The sequence below is a fragment of the Marmota flaviventris genome, chromosome 10 (genome assembly GCF_047511675.1).
Source record: "Marmota flaviventris isolate mMarFla1 chromosome 10, mMarFla1.hap1, whole genome shotgun sequence".
NCBI lineage: Eukaryota > Metazoa > Chordata > Mammalia > Rodentia > Sciuridae > Marmota > Marmota flaviventris.
Window position 1 is genome coordinate 77,568,382 of NC_092507.1, and position 19,214 is coordinate 77,587,595.

At 33.0% G+C, this 19,214-nt stretch overlaps 1 protein-coding gene across 1 annotated transcript in view; it reads right to left on the minus strand.

Annotated features, from left to right (window-relative positions):
• The window catches only part of Hfm1 (helicase for meiosis 1), an 89,774-nt gene that overhangs the window by 63,313 nt on the left and 7,247 nt on the right, over positions 1-19,214 (minus strand). Inside the window, exons 4-12 of the mRNA XM_027935208.2 lie at positions 11,056-11,312; positions 10,749-10,796; positions 6,403-6,473; positions 5,827-5,959; positions 4,806-4,957; positions 4,171-4,248; positions 3,805-3,963; positions 647-847; positions 476-564 (exon numbers count right to left, since the gene is read on the minus strand). Of these exons, the coding sequence (XP_027791009.2) occupies positions 476-564; positions 647-847; positions 3,805-3,963; positions 4,171-4,248; positions 4,806-4,957; positions 5,827-5,959; positions 6,403-6,473; positions 10,749-10,796; positions 11,056-11,312 (1,188 nt within the window). The remainder of the gene's footprint in view (positions 1-475; positions 565-646; positions 848-3,804; positions 3,964-4,170; positions 4,249-4,805; positions 4,958-5,826; positions 5,960-6,402; positions 6,474-10,748; positions 10,797-11,055; positions 11,313-19,214) is intronic.

The window sequence follows — 19,214 nt, forward strand, 5'->3', positions numbered from 1 at the left end:
AGGAATGTTAAGAGGTAAAGTAATTGAATTGACTGAGAATTGAATTGATTGAGAATCAGTGGCCGGTAAAGCAAGAAGAAAACTGGTAGAAGATGATCATGGAAGAGCAGAATCCAGTGTGTTAAAATAAGGTAGATCAAATATGTTAAGAGATTCATGAGAAATTACTTGGCAAGGTTTTTAGTGAAAGATAACAAAAGATACTGGATTCAAAGTGGATGAAAAAATGAAGACAGCAATATGGATAACCTTATCTTTCAACAAATTCAGTTATGAAATAAAGATAGAATCACATCTACACTAAAGAGTTGTTATCGCAATCCTCAAAATTACTATTATTCTTATGATACAGATGAGAAACCTGAGGCTTTGTCAAGTAACTTGATCAAGGTAAGGGATAAACCCACTTTTCTCATTTCATCTAAGTGATCCTAAAAGTCCTTCTACTTCCAAGGAAAAAACCAAAAAAATTTACCTTTGTTTCTGTTCCACAGTCATAATAAATTTAGCATCTTTCACAAGAACAGAAGCAGCCTGTTGCACACCTTTCCTAGTTGCACAAAACTGAAAATACATTAATAATTTCTATATTAATCATGTTAAAAGCGAACATCACACTAAAAGATAATCAACCAACAATCCATACCACAAGTGTGGGCTTCTGATCAGAGTATGTTTGTATAACACTGGGAATTTTGTAGTTGAGGGTTAAATCAAACTTAAATTCAGTTTGGTTACTACTGCAGGGAAATCCCAGGACCACTTTCCGAAGTTTCACAGGTCTATGGCTTTCATCCATTTTCAGACATACAGCAGGTCTTTCACCATCTGAAATCCATTCTGCAATCTTGAAAAAACAAAAAAATGTACATTAAGCATTTTTTCTAGTCAAGTTTTATGGCCTAAACCCCCCAATTTTAGATTACTTTAAAGTCAAGGTATAAAAGTACTGAATCAGATAGTCTTTTTCAGTATTACATATTCCATTGATATTACTCTGTTGATAAACTGGTAAATGCTATTGGTAAATATTGCTAATAGCAGTATTTCTGGTTTTTTTTTTTTTTTTTTTTTTTGGTGGGGGGTAACCAGGGATTGAACTCAGAGGCACTCAACAACTGAGTCATGTCCCAAGCCCTATTTTGTATTTTATTTAGAGACAGGGTCTTACAGAGTTGCTTAACTCCTTGATTTTGCTGAGGCTGGCATTGAACTCTGGATACTCCTGCCTCAGCCTCCAGAGCCACTGGGATTATAGGCATGCGCCACTGCGCCTGGCAGGTAATTTTCTAATTATTTTATTTTCCTTCATGAGAATCTAAAGTAAAATTAAAATTGCTTTGGCAAGAGTTGATAATTTTTAATCAAAACATAAACACTTGAGAGAAAGCAGAGCCAAAAGCATATTTCAGGCTCAATGCAAGAATCAGTAATTAGTTTACAGAGCTGTGTTAAGCTATCCTTATCTTTGCTTAATCTGGTTAGTAATCAGGCTCCATGCCCTGCTATGAAACTGACCACTACTTTGACAGGAGAAAGTTTCTTGTTGCACAGGAAGGAATACTGAAATATTCTCAAGGTTATCATGAGTAGGAATAAGATCACACAAGAATTTACATTCTGAGAGGAGCAGAGGATCAAGGATAAAGACTTTAACATATGGGGAAATTGAGGAAGAGGACCAGAAGAAAGGGACAGAGAAATAGCAATCAGAATTGGTAACTACCACAAAATAGAAGAAAGTTTCAAGAATTAGAGGGTATTTATATTTATATAATTATTGCTTACAAATCAATAAGTAAAAGTTTCCCAGTGTGAAAAAAGGATAAAGGGCATGACCTGGCAAGTAACAAAAAACAAAAGTTTAAAAGTTGTTGATAAATGTATTTTAAATATTTACTACAGTAAAAATCAAAGAAGAAAAAAACTTAAAATAAGATATATTAAATAATAAATTTGAGAAATATTTAATATTCAAAATTAAATAAAAATAACAATTTTATTATTATATTACACACTGTTAGGATATAGGAAAATGACAGCTGGCAGGATTCAGAGAAATGGCAGCTAAAATAAATGAACGTAACACGGAAGGCAGTGTATCCTTAAAAGTTCTGCATCCTTTGACTCAATTATTTAACTCTAGAATTCATCCTAAAAATAATTATGGATGTTTTCAAATTGCAGGATTGTTTATAATAGAAAAATGGAAATAATTTAATCTTCCATTATTATGATGTTAGATAAATAAACATGGAAATATTTGTAGGTAAAATGAAAATGTAGATCAAAAAACTATAATATTATAATTTCATGTTACTATAGTCTGAATATGGTTAGAGAGTGTGTCTCAAAATTTCCTTTGTTGGAATGCCTGTTCCCCAGTGTAGTATAGTACTGAGGTGATGGAATCTTTTAAGAGGTGGGACCTAGTAAAAGGTGGTTAGGTTACTGGGGCCAACGTTCTTGGAAGGAATTAATGCTGATTTCCCAAAGTAAGCAAGTTCTCATGAGAGTGGGTCGTTAAAAAAAGAGTGAGTCTGACTCTAGAATCTCTCTGGATTGCATGGGATTTTTCCCTCTCAGGCATACTCCTGCCATGATACTGTCCACCATGTTATGACGTAGCCAGTAGGGCCCTCACCAGGATGAACAGATGAGGTCACCCAATCTTGGACTTTCAGACTCCAAAACTGTAAACTAAATAAACCTCCTTAAAAAAAAACATATTACCAAGCCTCAGGTATTTTGTTATAACAATGGAAAACAGACTGATGCACATGTAAACGTTTGAAAGGACAAAGTCTGGGTATTAGTTTTACTGTTTTTATAAACTTTAAATTTTTATATATTATTTTTGAATATGAACAAATCAAGTTTTCATTTCATGAATAAGAAAATTATTAACTGTGTCAATTTAAGGATAAAGACAAAATTTTCCATTGGAAGAGCAAATACAGGAGGTATTTTTTCTAAGAAGTGTTGGAGAAAAAAAGCTACATTATAGTAGGCTGACAAGTAAACAGGAGTAAGAAAGTAGAGTGAAACTATCATTTCTCAAGAAGTTTGCCTAAAAATTAAAGAAAAAGGCTGGACACAGTGGTACACACCTGTAATCCCAGCCATTCAGGGGGCTGAAGTAATAGAACTACAAATTCAAGGACAGCCACAGCAACCTATGGAGATCCTGTCTCAAATAATAAATTTTAAAAGGATACACAAATTTCAGCATGTCAAAATGTAGTTCAGTGGTAGAGCCCCGGGAGTTCAAGCTCTAGTACCCCTCCACATACAAATTAAGTTGTATATTCATTATAGGAAGTATAATACTCCATGTAACTATTTCTTTACATGTCATTCTACCATTAACCATGAGATCCTCCTCAAGGACAAGTTCCATATGTTCTCACTTTTGCATCAATCATTTTGGCTTACTGCAATGCTAGGCATATAGAATTGGGAGGAGAGTGATAATCATCTCAGCAATTATTTTTATTTCTACTATACTTTTCTATACAATTAGAGACAGCTGGCTATAATGACCATGTTATTAGTCAAGTTATGACAGGTGGATGAAATCCATAAAATTAAGACTTTTAGATACTAGCTAACAACAGCCTTCTATTAAAAATATTAAACTTGAACGACCATATTTTTGTATCTGAGAAATCTAACCATAAATTTCTACAACATAAGTGACTGGTAAAAAAAAAAAACCCTCACTGTTCTCTAAGATCAAAATAACTAAACATTTCACCAGTCATAAAACAAAAACCCTGATGGTATATTGAAATTCTAACTTACATCCTCAGCATTTGGAATTGTTGCAGACACAGCTACAAATCTCATTGGGATAAAAGTGCTAGTATTTTCTAAAGGCTGAGATAAAGACTGTATAGTTTTCATTCTGCTGACTACAACTTCAAGAGTTGGACCACGATATTCATCTTTTACAACATGTACCTATACAAGAAATCAAGAAAGAATCATTAGCTGTAAGACTACAATCTATTTAATAAACTAAAATGTACAATGAAATTAAAATTTTTCCTTGAGAAAATGGGCACTTTCCAGCAATTTCCCCTAGAAGCAATTAAACAAACATTGAAGTTGTCTTCTTTCTAAACATCTTTTTATGCTATCTCTGAAAGTGAATAATGTGTTCAATACCTCATCAATGAGAAATAGTCGCACCAGTTGAACCAAAGAGTTGTCTCTCCATTTCCTAGTCAAGCTATCCCATTTCTCCTACAGAAAAAGTGCAAGTAGTTTAATGTGATAAGGAATTATAATAAGTAGTGTTTAGGACATCAACAAAAATTTTACCATGACATAATACAAATGACAGGTAAAGGTTTGATTGATACATTAAAAGTATTCTGAAAAAGATTTAAAGATTAAAAATTTGAATTTTGATAGTTTGGTCAGTGTTTTAAAACTAGGCCTTCAATTCTTTTATTAAATTTAACCACACAACATTTAAATTCACTGTCTGATTACATACTTTTAAACTCTACCAAGGTACTCCCTCTATAATACATAATACTTGGGCAAAAAAATAAGAGGAATAAATATGATTATAAATTATCAACAATAACAAATTGGATATTCTTTGTCCATTTTTCCTATTGGCCATTTGTCTTTTACTTATGTTTTTGTAGGTAATTTTTTTGTACCTTGAATACTATTACTTTTTTACTTTGCAAATATATGCTTCTACTTTGTATTTTCTTTGAACTTCTTATGAAAAGAAACAGACATTTTCTAATAAACCAAGGAAATAATAAAGGATAAATAATACCTACTGGAGTTGTCATAATAATATGGGCATGCTGAATCTCAAATAGGTCATCTATAGCTGTATCTCCAGTGAGTTCTTTACAATTCAATCCAATTGGTCCAAATTTTTCTTTCCAGTCATCAAAACGCTGACTACATAGGGATTTTATTGGTGCCACTATAATGATACATTTTTTAATATAAATGCAATTTTAAAATTATTTTCGCAAATTTTAGTTAAGAAAATTAGGACAAAAGTATATATCTAGGTACTAATATTGACGAATTAAAAGTTAGTAATTTAGGTATATCATTTAGAGATAAAAAGGTAATCACCAAAAAGAACTAAAGATAAATAAATATAATTACTCAGGAACTTATAGCCAAGAGTGGAGAGAGAGGTGGGGGGGTGCTGAGTGCAGAACATTAGTGCTTTTCATTATAAGGCTTTTTGTAATATTTGTGTTTTTAAACCATGTATATATACTACTTTGAGGAAATTTTAAAAAATACATACCCAGAACAGGAGAGCAGAGGCATCTATGTAAATTTCTAGAATTATAAATGTTTATTTTGTTCATTTTAACTGACCTTTAAAAAACAAGCATGTGAAGTTAAAATCCTCAATTCAAATATTACTTTTTATTTATAACTCTGAGAAAATGTGTTTTGAATTTAATGGAACAGACAAAACCAATTGTAATATACCTATTAAAAATATATGGAGGGCTGGATGTATAGGTCAATGGTAGTGTTTGTTTAGCAGTACAAGACTTCAGGTTCAATACCCAGCACCACCAAAAAAAAAAAAACCTAGAAGGAGAATTTATTAGAGCTGGGAGCATAGCTCAGTGATAGAATGCTTGCCTGGCATACATACAGCCCTGGGTTTGACCGCCAGCAACACAAATAAATAAATAAAATCAGTTTCTTTAAAAATGTATGGGAAACCAAATAATAATGCCTATGACTGAGCTGAATTTACTTCATTTTTGCTTTACTGAGCTTTTATTATAATTAATCACTATTCTTACAATATATACTTACTGTAAACAATTTTAATGTTCAACCATGGCAATGGTACTTCCATTAACAATCTTGTTATAGCTAGTTCGAACATTACAGTTTTTCCAGAACCAGTTGGAGCACAAATTACAAAATTTCTATCTGTATAAAGAAGCTAAAAAATAAAATTTAATCAATTATGTAACATCAAAATTTTCACACACATTCTCAACTTGTTAGAAAATATGTCTTAGGAAGACGCTAAGGAATAATAATATAAACATTCAATTATTAAAACTGTAACCTTGCTCCAGAACCTCCACCATCAAAAATAATACTATTAATATTTAATCTCTTTTATTTGTCAAAGTGATATGCTAGACATAGAAAAAAATCATTCCTTTATCTTCTAGAGAAATTCTCATAAATCTAACAATTACAAATTAATCTACCTGTGAGAATTGTATATATGTATCTAACAAACATTTTCTGAGCTTCTATAATGTACTAGTCACTGAATGTGGCACTGGGAACCAAAATGTGATCTAGTCTCTCTCCTTAGAGAGCATATAACCTGATGAGAAGAGGAAGATAAGTAAATAATTATAAGATACTTACATCATCAAAGGCTTTGGACTGTATATAGTTGAAATATGGGAATTCTTTGAAAATACTTCTAAATTTTGCCGCTTTGAATAACATTAAGGAGTCAAATATTTCAGAAATTTAAAAACAGGTTACATCTGATTTGATTTTAAACTTCAGTTAAACTGATATTGACTCCAACAGCATTTAATAATGAGGCTTTCACATTTCTATTTTCTTAAGAAAGAAATTAACAATTTTTATTAGAGTCTCCACTCCCACTCTGTTTTACAAAGAACTTATGAAGTCCCTATGGGGAAATAAGAGATTACATAAGGCTTATAACTTGAAAGTTAAATATGATGGAAGAGATGCAAATATACAGAGATTAAGTCTATCAGAACTTTGCTTCTAGTTTATCTTTTCCACAGTACACTTTGACGAGGCTACTTTATTTTTACTTCTTTAATATTTCAAATTTCACTAATTATTGATTGTTGATTATGCTTCATTAGATAATGTCTTATTTCTGGTCACCTAACCCTGAAATGAAACCCTTTGTTTCTGATAATTATAACTGAATTATCAGCATGCTGGCTCCTCAGGAAGAATTTAAATCATTCTTTAAATCATCCCCTGAAAAAGTTTTTTTCTTGTTGGTACTAGGGATTGAACTCAGGGTCACTTGACCACTGAACCACATCCCCATCCCTATTTTTGTATTTTATTTAGAGACAGGGTCTTACTGAATTGCTTAGCTCCTCACTTTTGCTGAGGCTGGCTTTGAACTCATGATCCTCCTGCCTCAGCCTCCTAAATTGCTGGGATTACAGGCATGTGCCACTGCGCCCAGCCCATGAAAATGTTTTTAAAATTAATAGATTAAAGAATAAACATCTCTCCAAGGCGAGAATCTATTGCAAGCTTGAAAGAGATTTTACAGCACTCTTCTTATTCTGAATCACTATTAGTTAACTACATTTATTAAACACTATAAGCATGATGCATTATTCAATTTAGAAAACTGTAAATAAAGAAGAAAATGAGTTCCTACCATAGAGACTTTATACTCTAATAGATGATATGACAGATAATATATCTGAAAACTCAAACATAAAATTATGTAAGCAGTATGTTTTTAAGAAGATACATAAGAATTCATGGATTGTTCTAGTGATCCTTTTAAAGCTCAGATTATATGACTCTGCTAAAAACCCATCTTTCTCTTGATGTGGACAGCTATGTAGTCTTGTCACCCTACTACTGCTCCTTCCTGCACCTGATTTAGCCTTTATTTCTCTGATTCCATGTTCTACTACTGGCCCCCACTCCCATTCCTCTCCTCCACCTATACTGACGTTCTTTGAAAACATCAGTCATATACCTTCCATGAAGCCTTCCCCCTGCCTAGATTATTCTTCCTTCCAAATTTCTTTGGCTATTTCACCTCCTTTAATTGCTTAAATTGTACCTTCTCATGATGCCCTATCCTAACTATTCTATTTAATTCTACATCCTGAATCCTCAAATCCAGCAGTCCCAATTAAACCCTCCTTTACCCTGCTCTACATTTTTCTTTTTCCATAGTACTCATTGCCTTTTAAAATACTATATGACTTATTTATATACTATTATAATTGTTCAGATCTATCTTCTTCCCCACCCTTATCCCAAGGTTAACTCTCCAAAGACAAGGATTTACTGTCTATTTTCTTAACTGATATATCCCAAATACCTAGAACAATGCCTGACACACAGTAACTCAGTTAATATATGATTGCATTAAGTCAAGCCATTAATTTAGAAATTTTCATTTTACTTTCTGTTATGCATGTTAGAATATATATTCCAAAATAAAAATGAAATTTTGAATTTGTCAATCCATCAGATTTTGAAGGAATCTCATTTTTCCTTCAAGATATGTCTTTTCTCCTAAAATATTTATTCATAACAAGCCCAGAAGTAGGTATCATACTGTTTTTCTCTCATTAGATAGTTATACATCAATTTATATTAACAAAAATGAATCTTTGATTCAGAGTAGGTGCAGAATCAGTTTCCCAGCTCATGAAAAAACTCAATCACTAACATCATTTATCATCATTATCAACACTCAAAAAAAATTTTTAACAAACTAAGTAGCGGCACTATAATTATATGTTATAAAGGGTAAAACTGTCTCTAGAACTGAAAATGACAAGAGTACTGTGACAGGATCAATCTGACAAAACTTACTGTCCTGAGTATTCAAATACTGTAAAATATTGGAAAAGAATCAGCAAATATATTGTGTCCAAGTAATCCACAAACTCAAATTATCAGGAATAGCCTTCAGTCTTCTACTGTACACACTCAGAAACAATAAACCATAGTACTTCAGTTTTATAGCAAATGAAATTTTTTGACAATAAATCAATGAACAGAAGTATACATAGTAGTCTTAACTAACAAAGATACCTAAACTACAGAACCACTTAAGCTAATATATAGCATGAAAATCTCTAAAAGTCTTAAGAAGGTAGTGCCATACTATGGAAAGTCCAGTTATACAAATAGTTATTTGTTTAACTATCTTTAAACATGCTTTTTACTAATCTATTTCCTATGTTCCATTTTATTTAGATCACAAGAGAGAAGTGCAGCAGGATTGAGACATGGTGCTGAAGAGCAGTGCTAAAGACTGACTACGTCTGAAGTTTAATATCATGTCGGCCTTCCCCCATTTTAACCCAATTTAGTTATCTGCATTGGATACAACTTTTCATAAGTATTCAGGAAAATATTTTCTAATCATACTTCAGAATTGCCTCAAATGATCTTCTGAGTACTTGGGACTAGAGTCACTATTGCCTAGATTTCCCAATATCTGGAATTCACTTTTTGTTTTGCTAACCAAACCATAACTTTTGTGAATTCTACAACATTCCTCAGCTGTGAGTCACTAATTCCATAAAGCATAGTTTAGATGAGTTAGCTTGACTGCTCAAAAATCTTACATGGTTTATCCTCATTGTTTAATAAATTTATTAAAAATAAAAACAAGGGCATGGGGCTAGGATTGTGGCTCAGCAGTAGAGCGCTCACCTAGCACGTGTGAGGCCCTGGGTTCAATCCTCAGCACCACACAAAAATAAATAAATGAAGTAAAGGTATTGTGTCCAACTTCAACTAAAAAATAAATATTAAAAAACAAAACAAGATCATGATGGCATGTAGCTATAGTCCCAGATACTTGAAAGGCTAAGGCAGGAGGACTGCTTGAGCCTAGGGGTTCAAGACCAGCATGGGTAACATAGCAAGACTTTATCTCCAAAAAAATTTTTTTAAATAAAAAAATAAAAACAAAATGCTAAGAGAACAGATCCTAAGTATTCTTACCCCATATACCAAAAGGCAAATACATAAGGTGACAGAAATATTGATTATGGTAATCATTTTCAGACTGTAAAATAATAATAAAACATCATTGCATACTTCAAATATATACAGTTTTTACCTGTTAATTATATAACAATAGAGTTAAGGAGGAGTTTAAAAACAAAAACATAAAATATTCTTTACGTTGGTATTTATGGCATTAAATGATCTGATCCTAAGATACCTATCCAGGATTATTTCCTATTTCTTTTATATCTTTAATCAAACTGGAATGCTTGTTATTTCCAAACAATTTTTTACCCTCCCCCTTGCTCATGGCTACTTTTCTGCCTACAAGGTTTCTTACTTATGTGCTTTACTTTATCTGCCTTTAAATGTATCTGGAGATGGGAAAGTAGATAAAGCACAACCCTTGCTTTCAAGGAGTTCTTAAGTCTTAAGTCTTGAGGAAACACATAAACAGCTGGTAAGTTGTAATAAAATTGACATGCACAGGGTATTAAGAGGCAAAGAAGATATTGCCATCAGAATACACCCAAAATATTTGCACTAGAAATGGCCAAACATGAAGTTGGATTATATGTATAAACTAGGTTCTTTCAAAAATGTTAGATTTGTAAAAATGTACCCAATTAACAAAAAGTCCATTTCTTTCCATTTCCCCTACTCAGTTTAATCCACTATGGTTGATCTTATCCAAAACATAAGATATTATCTGTATCTATGTGTAAGTAAAGCTGACCAGAGTTCTGCCAACAATACAAATCTGATTTCTGTATTTACCTTGTCTTCTACTGGTACATACAATTCAAGCTGGCACCAGAACACAGACCACTCTTGGAATAGCACTATCATACACATATATCTCTTACATGACTCAAAAGATACACTTTTCATTTTTTCTTTGTAACCAAAACAAATGCACAGGAACACAATGAAACAATATTTTAATAATGTGATTTCACAATATCAAATATGTTGTAAAATAATTTAAAGGATACGAATTTCTGTGACAGCCTTCAAGGAACCTATACCACTTCTGGTTACCCCTAAAAAAAATCATAGATGAATATTTTTAAATTTTTTCTACAAAAAAAATTGCTTCAATAAAACTTACACAACTTTTTTTTGAGAACATAGGCAAAAATATTAGAACACAGCCAAAAAATAATGCAACATAATAAAGAAAGGCAGAAATTGCACATAGATAACCCACTTAAATATACTATAATTTTGTATTTTCTCTATGCTACAAAATGTAGATTAATTTGTATTTTTATAAAACCAAATGAAAAAGCAAGAAATCACCTTGAATATTATGAGGTTGGGATGCAAGTGAAAATGATGGTACTTTTAGTATGTCATCTCCAATTTCAGAAGATGAAAAAGCTTCATTTGCTATAAACATGTTTGATTGAGGTTTTTGCTTATTATTGCTACAGTTCCATGATTTCTCCTTGTTCATTTCTGTTTGAATAATTTTCACTGAGTTAACTCCAGAGTCCAAGTTTGCACTGTTATTAGAATAAGTACCTCCATGCATACTGTCACATATTTTAAATAATCTGAAAAAGAACCACATGTTTTTTACCTGTAACAGTTGCTTAGAATATTAAAGATAGCATTAAATTATCTCTTTAAACATGCCCATAAAAATAAAAAATCCAATCAATCTCCTAAAATGTGACTTTTTAAATTTACTATGGATATACATATTTTCATTTTCCTAAAACTCAGATAAATCCATTTGTGGTAGCCAGTGTCTAAGATGGCCTCAATGATCCTTGCCTCCTTTTTTTTTCACACTCTTTCAGTCTGCAACAAATTGAATCATTTAATCAGAACTGGCCTTTGTAACTAGTAGAGTACTGCACGTCCAAGTGTGTGACTTCCAAAGCTAGGTCAAAAAGACAAAGACATCAGACATTGTCCTTTTCACATAGTCTCTTAGATGGCTCACTCTGTGAAGGAACTCTATCAATAACACCATATCCTAAGAACTCTCAAACAACCTTATGAAGAAGGCCCATGTGGATAGGTACTGAAGCTTCCTGTCAAGAGCCAGCACCAACTTGTCAGCCAAGGTGAATGAGCCACCATGAAAGCAGATCCCCTGTCAAGTGTCAGATGACCACAGACTATGCTAAAATTCTGATTATAGCCCTTTCAGAGGTTCCCAATCTTATGCATTCTCATGAGAGACCCCAGGCCAAAACATCCAATTAAATTGTTCCTAAGTTCCTAACTTACAGAAACAATGAGAAAAGCATTTATTGTTGTTTTTAAGCCACTAAGTTTGGGGATAAGCTGTACACAACAAGATAATTAATGACTGCTGAATAAGTCAGAAAAGTGCTAAAGGGAGGGAAAAAGGCCACACAATATAGTCACAAAAAGGTAATTCACCTAATAGTAGTTATATTTTACTAAAGTGATTCGATATAACAATATATTAACACATGTATTAAATTTATAGGAATAAATCAACATACTTGTCAGGAATTAAAAGTTGTTATCAATAACATTTAGCTTCACAGAAAGTATCAGTTCATTCAGTTTTACTTGCCAGTCAATTCAAGGTTGCATACCCTAGCCTACATCATCCCCCCAAAGAGGAAAAGTAGTAAACTAAGTGTATTAGCAGATCAAATCATCCCAAACACTATCTAATAATAACCCTAGTGTAAAAAATATTTCTTGGCAAAGTTCTGAAAAACAAGGAGACATCATCTTTATGACTGTATTATATTTGATCAAAAGAAAATCTACCACAGTAATTTGTTCAAAATAGCCTCAAGAGATGTAGTAATCATTAAGGTTTCCAATATAACACTTACATCTTATAGAATAAGTAATGGGGATAATATAAGGTATCAGACTTACAGAATTCTATAAGAAATGATACTTAAATACTATGCAAACATGAAATAATTTGCAAATTACTCTGTCATAATGATATGCTTTTGTATAAGAACAAGTCTTTGAAAAAACTTGAAAAATGTATTTTAGCATCCTCTAATGTTTTATCTTTGAAGATGGAAAATTCAAAAGCAGATAATCTTAGATAATATATATTGTACTGGGAACAAGGATATTCAAGCTATAGTATGATTCCCTGCAATATGCTGTGATATTGGTTAGAATCAGACAGACCTAGGTTTAAGTTTAAAGCTCCTCTGCTTTGTAGCTGTGTGATTTTAAAGTTAGTAAGAGTTTGAAATAAGTTTTACAAACTGTAAAGACATTATCTACATTCTAGTTACCAAAATTCTCTGGACCTCAGAATCTTCCTAAATCCTCTGGAACTCCCACTTAATAAACTCTCCTAGGTCCTTCACTTCCTCATTGATTATTTATTATCCCTGGCCTTAAAAACAAACAAACAATGTGGCTCTGCCCTAGAAAACTATTGCTTCTTAAGAAAACCCCTAAGTGGAAACTCCGAATTCTCTCACATTCAATGTATTTGAAGATTGAGAGTGTTTTCCTCTCTATTCCAAATCTAGATCATTTTTCCACTCTCACAATAGTAATCTACACTATTCATCTATGCCACTTCCTAATAGCATATATCACTTATCAACCTTCTGGTCACTTTAGAATACTTTCCTCTTGCTTTCAGAATTTTGCCAATATTCTGTGCTACTGCAACATTAATGGAGACAACCCATTCAAAATCCTTCTCTCTCAATTCCTCAGAAAATTCATTTCCAAAGGCATTCTCCTTCACATGACCTCAGTCATCTACTGTCTCACCAGAGTCTGTCATTATCCCAAACTGCCCTTCCTCTCAATAATCTGATGAATAATGATTCTGATATATTATTTTCTAACTTCAAACTTTTATTCTGTTAGTTTATTTGCTCAAGGAACCAGTGAGTTCAAAGAACAAGTTAACTGTAATTAATCTATTTTTTCCTAAGCTATCTTCCCTTTTTCTTTTCTTGTCTACCTTTTGTGGACTTAAATTCCATGGCCACTTTCTTACCAATATTCTAAACTCTGCTTCTCCTGTTAATATAAAAATAACAACAGAAGCTGGGCACAGTGGTACATGTCTGTAATCCCAGCCACTTGGGAGGTTGAGGAAGGAGGATCACAAGTTCAAAGCCAGCCTTAGCAACTTAGCAAGACCCTAAGCAACTTAGCAATATTCTGTACCTATATAAAAAAAATAAAAAGGGCTGGGGATGTGGCTCAGTGGTTAAGCACCCCTGGGTTCAATCCCTGATACAAAAACAAACAAACAAAAATAAACCCAAAAATACTAATTTAAAAAAACAGAGCAAGAATCACAGCTTTTGGGACAGGAGTCCCCTGTGTTTCTCCTTTGCTAGCAAAGCAATAAACCTTTTTCCTTTTTCTCAAAACCATGTCCTCGTTATTGTATTGGCACCGGGGATAAGGACTGAGCTTTCTGCAATATGGAGCTTAAACACTGGAGAAATGCTGAAGAGAAAGGCCCAGGGTGAGATGTCTTTGGAGGTGAAGCAAAGAATTCACATTCAAAGGAGAATGCCAGACATCTGCAGAGGGAAAGACTGCAACCCCTTAGTCTGGGATGTTAATATTCGCAGAGGAACACATGCATACTAAAATTGGAATGGTACAGAGAAGAATAGGTGACACACAAATTCATGAAGCATTTCACATTTATTCAATGGATCAATGGATAAAGAAGATAGACTGCATTTCCAGAGGATGAGAAAATGGACTTTATAATGGAATGCTATTCATCTATAAAAATAATGATATGCTGTCAATTTCAACATGGATGAACCTGGAAGACAATGTGTTAAAAGAAATAAGCCAAGAACAGAAAGACAAATGCAGCATGAGCTCATGTGAAATAAAAACATTCATCTCATAGAAATTGAGAATAGAATATTGGTTATTAAAGGCTGGGGAGGGTATAGGAGTAGGATGGGAAGAGATTGGTCAATGGATACAATGTTACAGAACAAGTTCTGATGTGTTATTGCATAATAGGGTGATTATAGTTAATGATAATATATCATCTATTTGAAAATAGCTAGAAGAGAGGATTTTAATTTTTAATTTCTCTCATCACAAAGAAATGATTAAATGTTTAAAGTGATGGATATGCTAATTACCCTAATTTGATCATTACACAGTTGTATATATGTATCAAAATATCACATGGTATCCCATAAATATCTACAACAATTGTGTCAGTCAAAAATAAAATAAAACTTTAAAATAGTAAAAAAAAAAAAAAAAAAAAAACAGAGCAAGAGGCTCTACAAAGAAATGAATTTACTTGGAGTAATGGCAAACCATATGCATACCAGAGAGGAAAAGAATGGCAAGGCTTTTGAAAGGTAAAATAAGGTTAATAAGTTGCACTGAAACAACTGTCCTCAGCAAGGATTAATAAGAAGAGCAGTGTCAGCTCAAGGCTGACAAATTGTTGGGCAAATGTCATTGCAAAAGTATTCTTTGTGTAAGGATGTGGTATCTTAATGCCTTTATGCAAGGTTGTGGTTTTCAGAGTACTCATAACAGTTTTTATCATAGGCCACTGTGTGAGAGATCCCCTTCTTTATGACCTCTCTATTCCCTTTTTGTTAGGGTTTGACACAAGTGACTCCATTTTGATTCTGACAACTTTTATCCACTTTTATTTTTATCATACTTACATCACAAAACCTCACTCCTGAATGATTTTTTTTAAATAATTACAGCAAGGCAGTGGAATAAGAATGGGTAAAAAGTACTACTTTGGAGCAGGTGATTAGTATTAAAATTCAGAGTCATCATCAACAAGCTTGCAGGATATAATGTCAATATACAAAAAACAATTATATTTTCATAAACTAGCAATGGAAAATCTGAAGAAAAAAATTAAGGAAAAAAAAGAGTCCATGTAAAATAACAGCAAAAAAATAAAATACTTAAGAATAAATTTAACAACATAAGTATAAAACTATCCACTGAAAAACTAAAACATAATTGAGAGAATTAAAGAAAACTTTTAAAAATGGAAGGACAACTCATGTTCCTAGATTGGAAGATTTTAAATTGTTAGATGGTAAGATTCCTCAAGTTGATCTACAGATTCAACACAATCTCTATCAAAATACCAGCTGGCTTCTTATACTAAAATTCATATGAAAATGCAAAGAACACAGAATAGCCAAAACAATCTTGAAAAAAAAGATCAAAATTGGAAGACTCACACTTCTTAATTTAAACTACAAAGCTCCATTGTAGGATTAGCATAAAAATAGCATATATTAGTCCATGGAGTAAAATAAAGAGTTCAGAAATGCTGTAGTTTGGGTCAGAAATGCTGTCGTTTGGGTCAAAAGCCCAAGTGTTAAAGGTCAAATCCCCAGCTACTGGGACATAATGGAGACTTTTAGCTCAGTGGGAGGTGTTCTAGTCATTGGAGGTGTGCCCCAGAAGGACTCTGATCTCCTTTCTCTCTCTCCCTTTTTTCTCTTCTCTCTCTCCCATCCAACCATGTGCTTAGCTGGTTGAAACTTTTGGTCTCCCTACTCTTTCCCCTTTGACCTTCAGGATGGGCTGGAGATTAAGTTCATTGCCACTGACAAATCATTTCATCAATCATGCTCATATAATGGGACCTCTGTTAAAACAAACAATGGTGCTCAGAGAGCTTTTGAGTTGGTGAACATATCAAGGTGCCGACAGGGTGGCACACTCACAGAGGCTTACTCCACCCCATCCCCAATAGTCAGCCCTATGAATTTCTTTATTTGGAGTTGTATCCTTTATAATAAACCAGTAAATGCAAGAAATGTGTTTTCCTGAGATTTAAGTCATTCTGGCAAATGAACCTATAGAGACTGGGTTGTAGAAACACCTGAGTTTTTCAGGCACATAGAGAGGTAAGGAGTCTGGGCACCCTGCTTTCCTGGTTGGCATTCTTTAATAGGAATAATTTTGTAGAACTTTATTAATATTAAGTTTCTTTGGGTGGGGGGTAATGAATATGTCTTAAAATTAAATAATGATGGCTGTACAACTATATGTATTCTAAACACCAATGAGTTTGTGCATTCAAAAGGGTGAATTTCATGTTATCTGAATTATAACTTATTAAATCTGATATAAGAAATCATAGTTACCTCAACTGTTCTTTTTATAATATCCAGCATCATTTATAGTATCCAGCATTAGTCTAATTAGATTGCTTTCCTAATCTCCATAATTTTTCCTATTCTTCCCAATCTTTCATAATGCCCTACTTATTCTCTCAAAATGACAGATAACCTCATCTATGTCATAGAGAGAACAAAAACTATAAACTAGATCTCTTCTGAATCTTGAACCTATATATTCAATTGTCTGTCTGCATAATTTATAAATACCTAAAATCAACATGTCCAAATCTATTCATCACGTTCCCCTAAATCTAATCTTTCTTTAAGGTTTTTTTTTTAATATTACTTAAGGGCCCACCATTCTTCATTATTCTGGTTCAAACTAGAAATGTAGGTTTAAGATCTCACAAATAGTAATCATTTAAGTCCCATGGGATTCTACCTCCTAAATAACTTTGGACTCTCTTCATTTCTGCTATCAAAGTCCTAGGTCAAGACTTCTCTCCCACCTACACCAATATAATAACCTTTTAATTGACTCTTCACAATATATTCTAACTCCTTTCTTGTTTGTCCACCATACTGGGGCCAAAATCAATTTTAAAGGAAAAGAAAATCTAATTTCACTCCTTTGCATGGACTTTTAGGAAAATGATTCTCAAACTTTAGTATACAATATGATCATCTGGAAAATTTGTTTAAAATTAGTTTCTAGATCCCATTCTCATCTTTACTAAAATTATGATTTAATAGGTCTAAGGTAGGACCCAGAAATCTAAAATTTTAAAAACCATTCTAGGTGCCTCAATACAGTGTGTCTAGGGGCTATAATTTAAGAAACATGGCCTTAAAGTACAAGATGTTGATCATGGTCTATAAGATTCTGAATGGCTTAGTTCCTTCATACCTTACCTCTCAGCATTCTCTTACTTCAAACTAAAGGAACTTTTTGCAAAGAATTGCTTAACTCTGTGCTATCTCAGGACTTCTGTACATTCTATTCTTTCTACCTATTAACACTCTCCCTCTTTATTTTCACCTAGTTTACTTCTATTTTTCTTTAAGGTTAAGTGTAAACACCACTTACTCAAGAAAGTTTTCCCTGATTGGGGTAGATCATGTCCTCATGTTAAATGTTCCAGGACACCTGTTTTCAAAGAACAGTCTGCACTCTTTCAGGGAGTCCATTAAATCAAAATTATTTTCACAATATTACTAAGCCAAGTCACAAGACATCACGACAGACTTAAAAGACATAAATGAGAATCCAACTATATTGCAAAAATATAAAACAATGCCACTTTTCTCACTAAACTATTTTTTTGTTTTAGAAAATAGAACTTAATTTTTTAATTTTAATAGATAACTGGTAATTATATATAATTATGGGGTACAAAGTGATATTTTGATACAAATATACAGTTGTAGTAACCAAATCAAGGTAATTATTAAATCTGTCACCTCAAACATTAATCATTTCTTTGGAATGAGACCATTCTCTTCTAGCTATTTTGGATTATACAATACATTACTATTAACTGCAGCTACTACACAACAGAACACCAGAACTTCTATATAACTGCAACTTTGTTCATCAATACCTCTGCATTCCTCCTTCACATCTCCCCCAGACTCTGATAACTGCAATTCTACTCTCCATTTCAGAGTTCAACCAACCTCTTTTCTTTTTTGCAGTGCTGGGGATCAAACCCAGAACTTCACATATGCTAGGCAAGTACTCTCTTCCTGACCTACATACCCAGCCCTATGTTTGACTTCTTTAGATTCCACATACAAGGGAGATCGTGTTATTTGATTCTCTGTGCCTGGCTTAGTTTACTTAACATAATGTCTTCTACATTCATTCGTGTTGCCACAAATGACAAAATTTCCTAGGTTTTTAAAAAATATATATTTATTTTAGTTATAAATGTACCTTTATTTTATTTATATGTGGTGCTGAGAATCAAACTCAGGGCCTCACACATACTAGGCAAACACTCTACCACTAAGCCACAATCCCAGCCCCTCCTAGGTTTTTTTATGGCTCAATAGTATTCTATTATATACATAGATGCTCCTGGACTTAAAGTGGGGTTATGTACCAATAAACTTATCATAAGCTGAAAATCATAAATCAAAAATGCACTTACTATATCTAACTTACTGAACATTGCAGCTTAGTAACACAGTACACTGTAGATTATCTGTTGTTTACCCTGGTTACTGAGTGGCTGACAGAGAGCTATGGCTCTCTGCTGTTGCCCACATAGTTTCAGTGAGAAAGTATGGTACCATATATTGCTAACATGGAAAAAGATCAGAGTCCAAAATTTGAAGTACAGTTTCAACTGAATGCACATTGCTTTCACACCA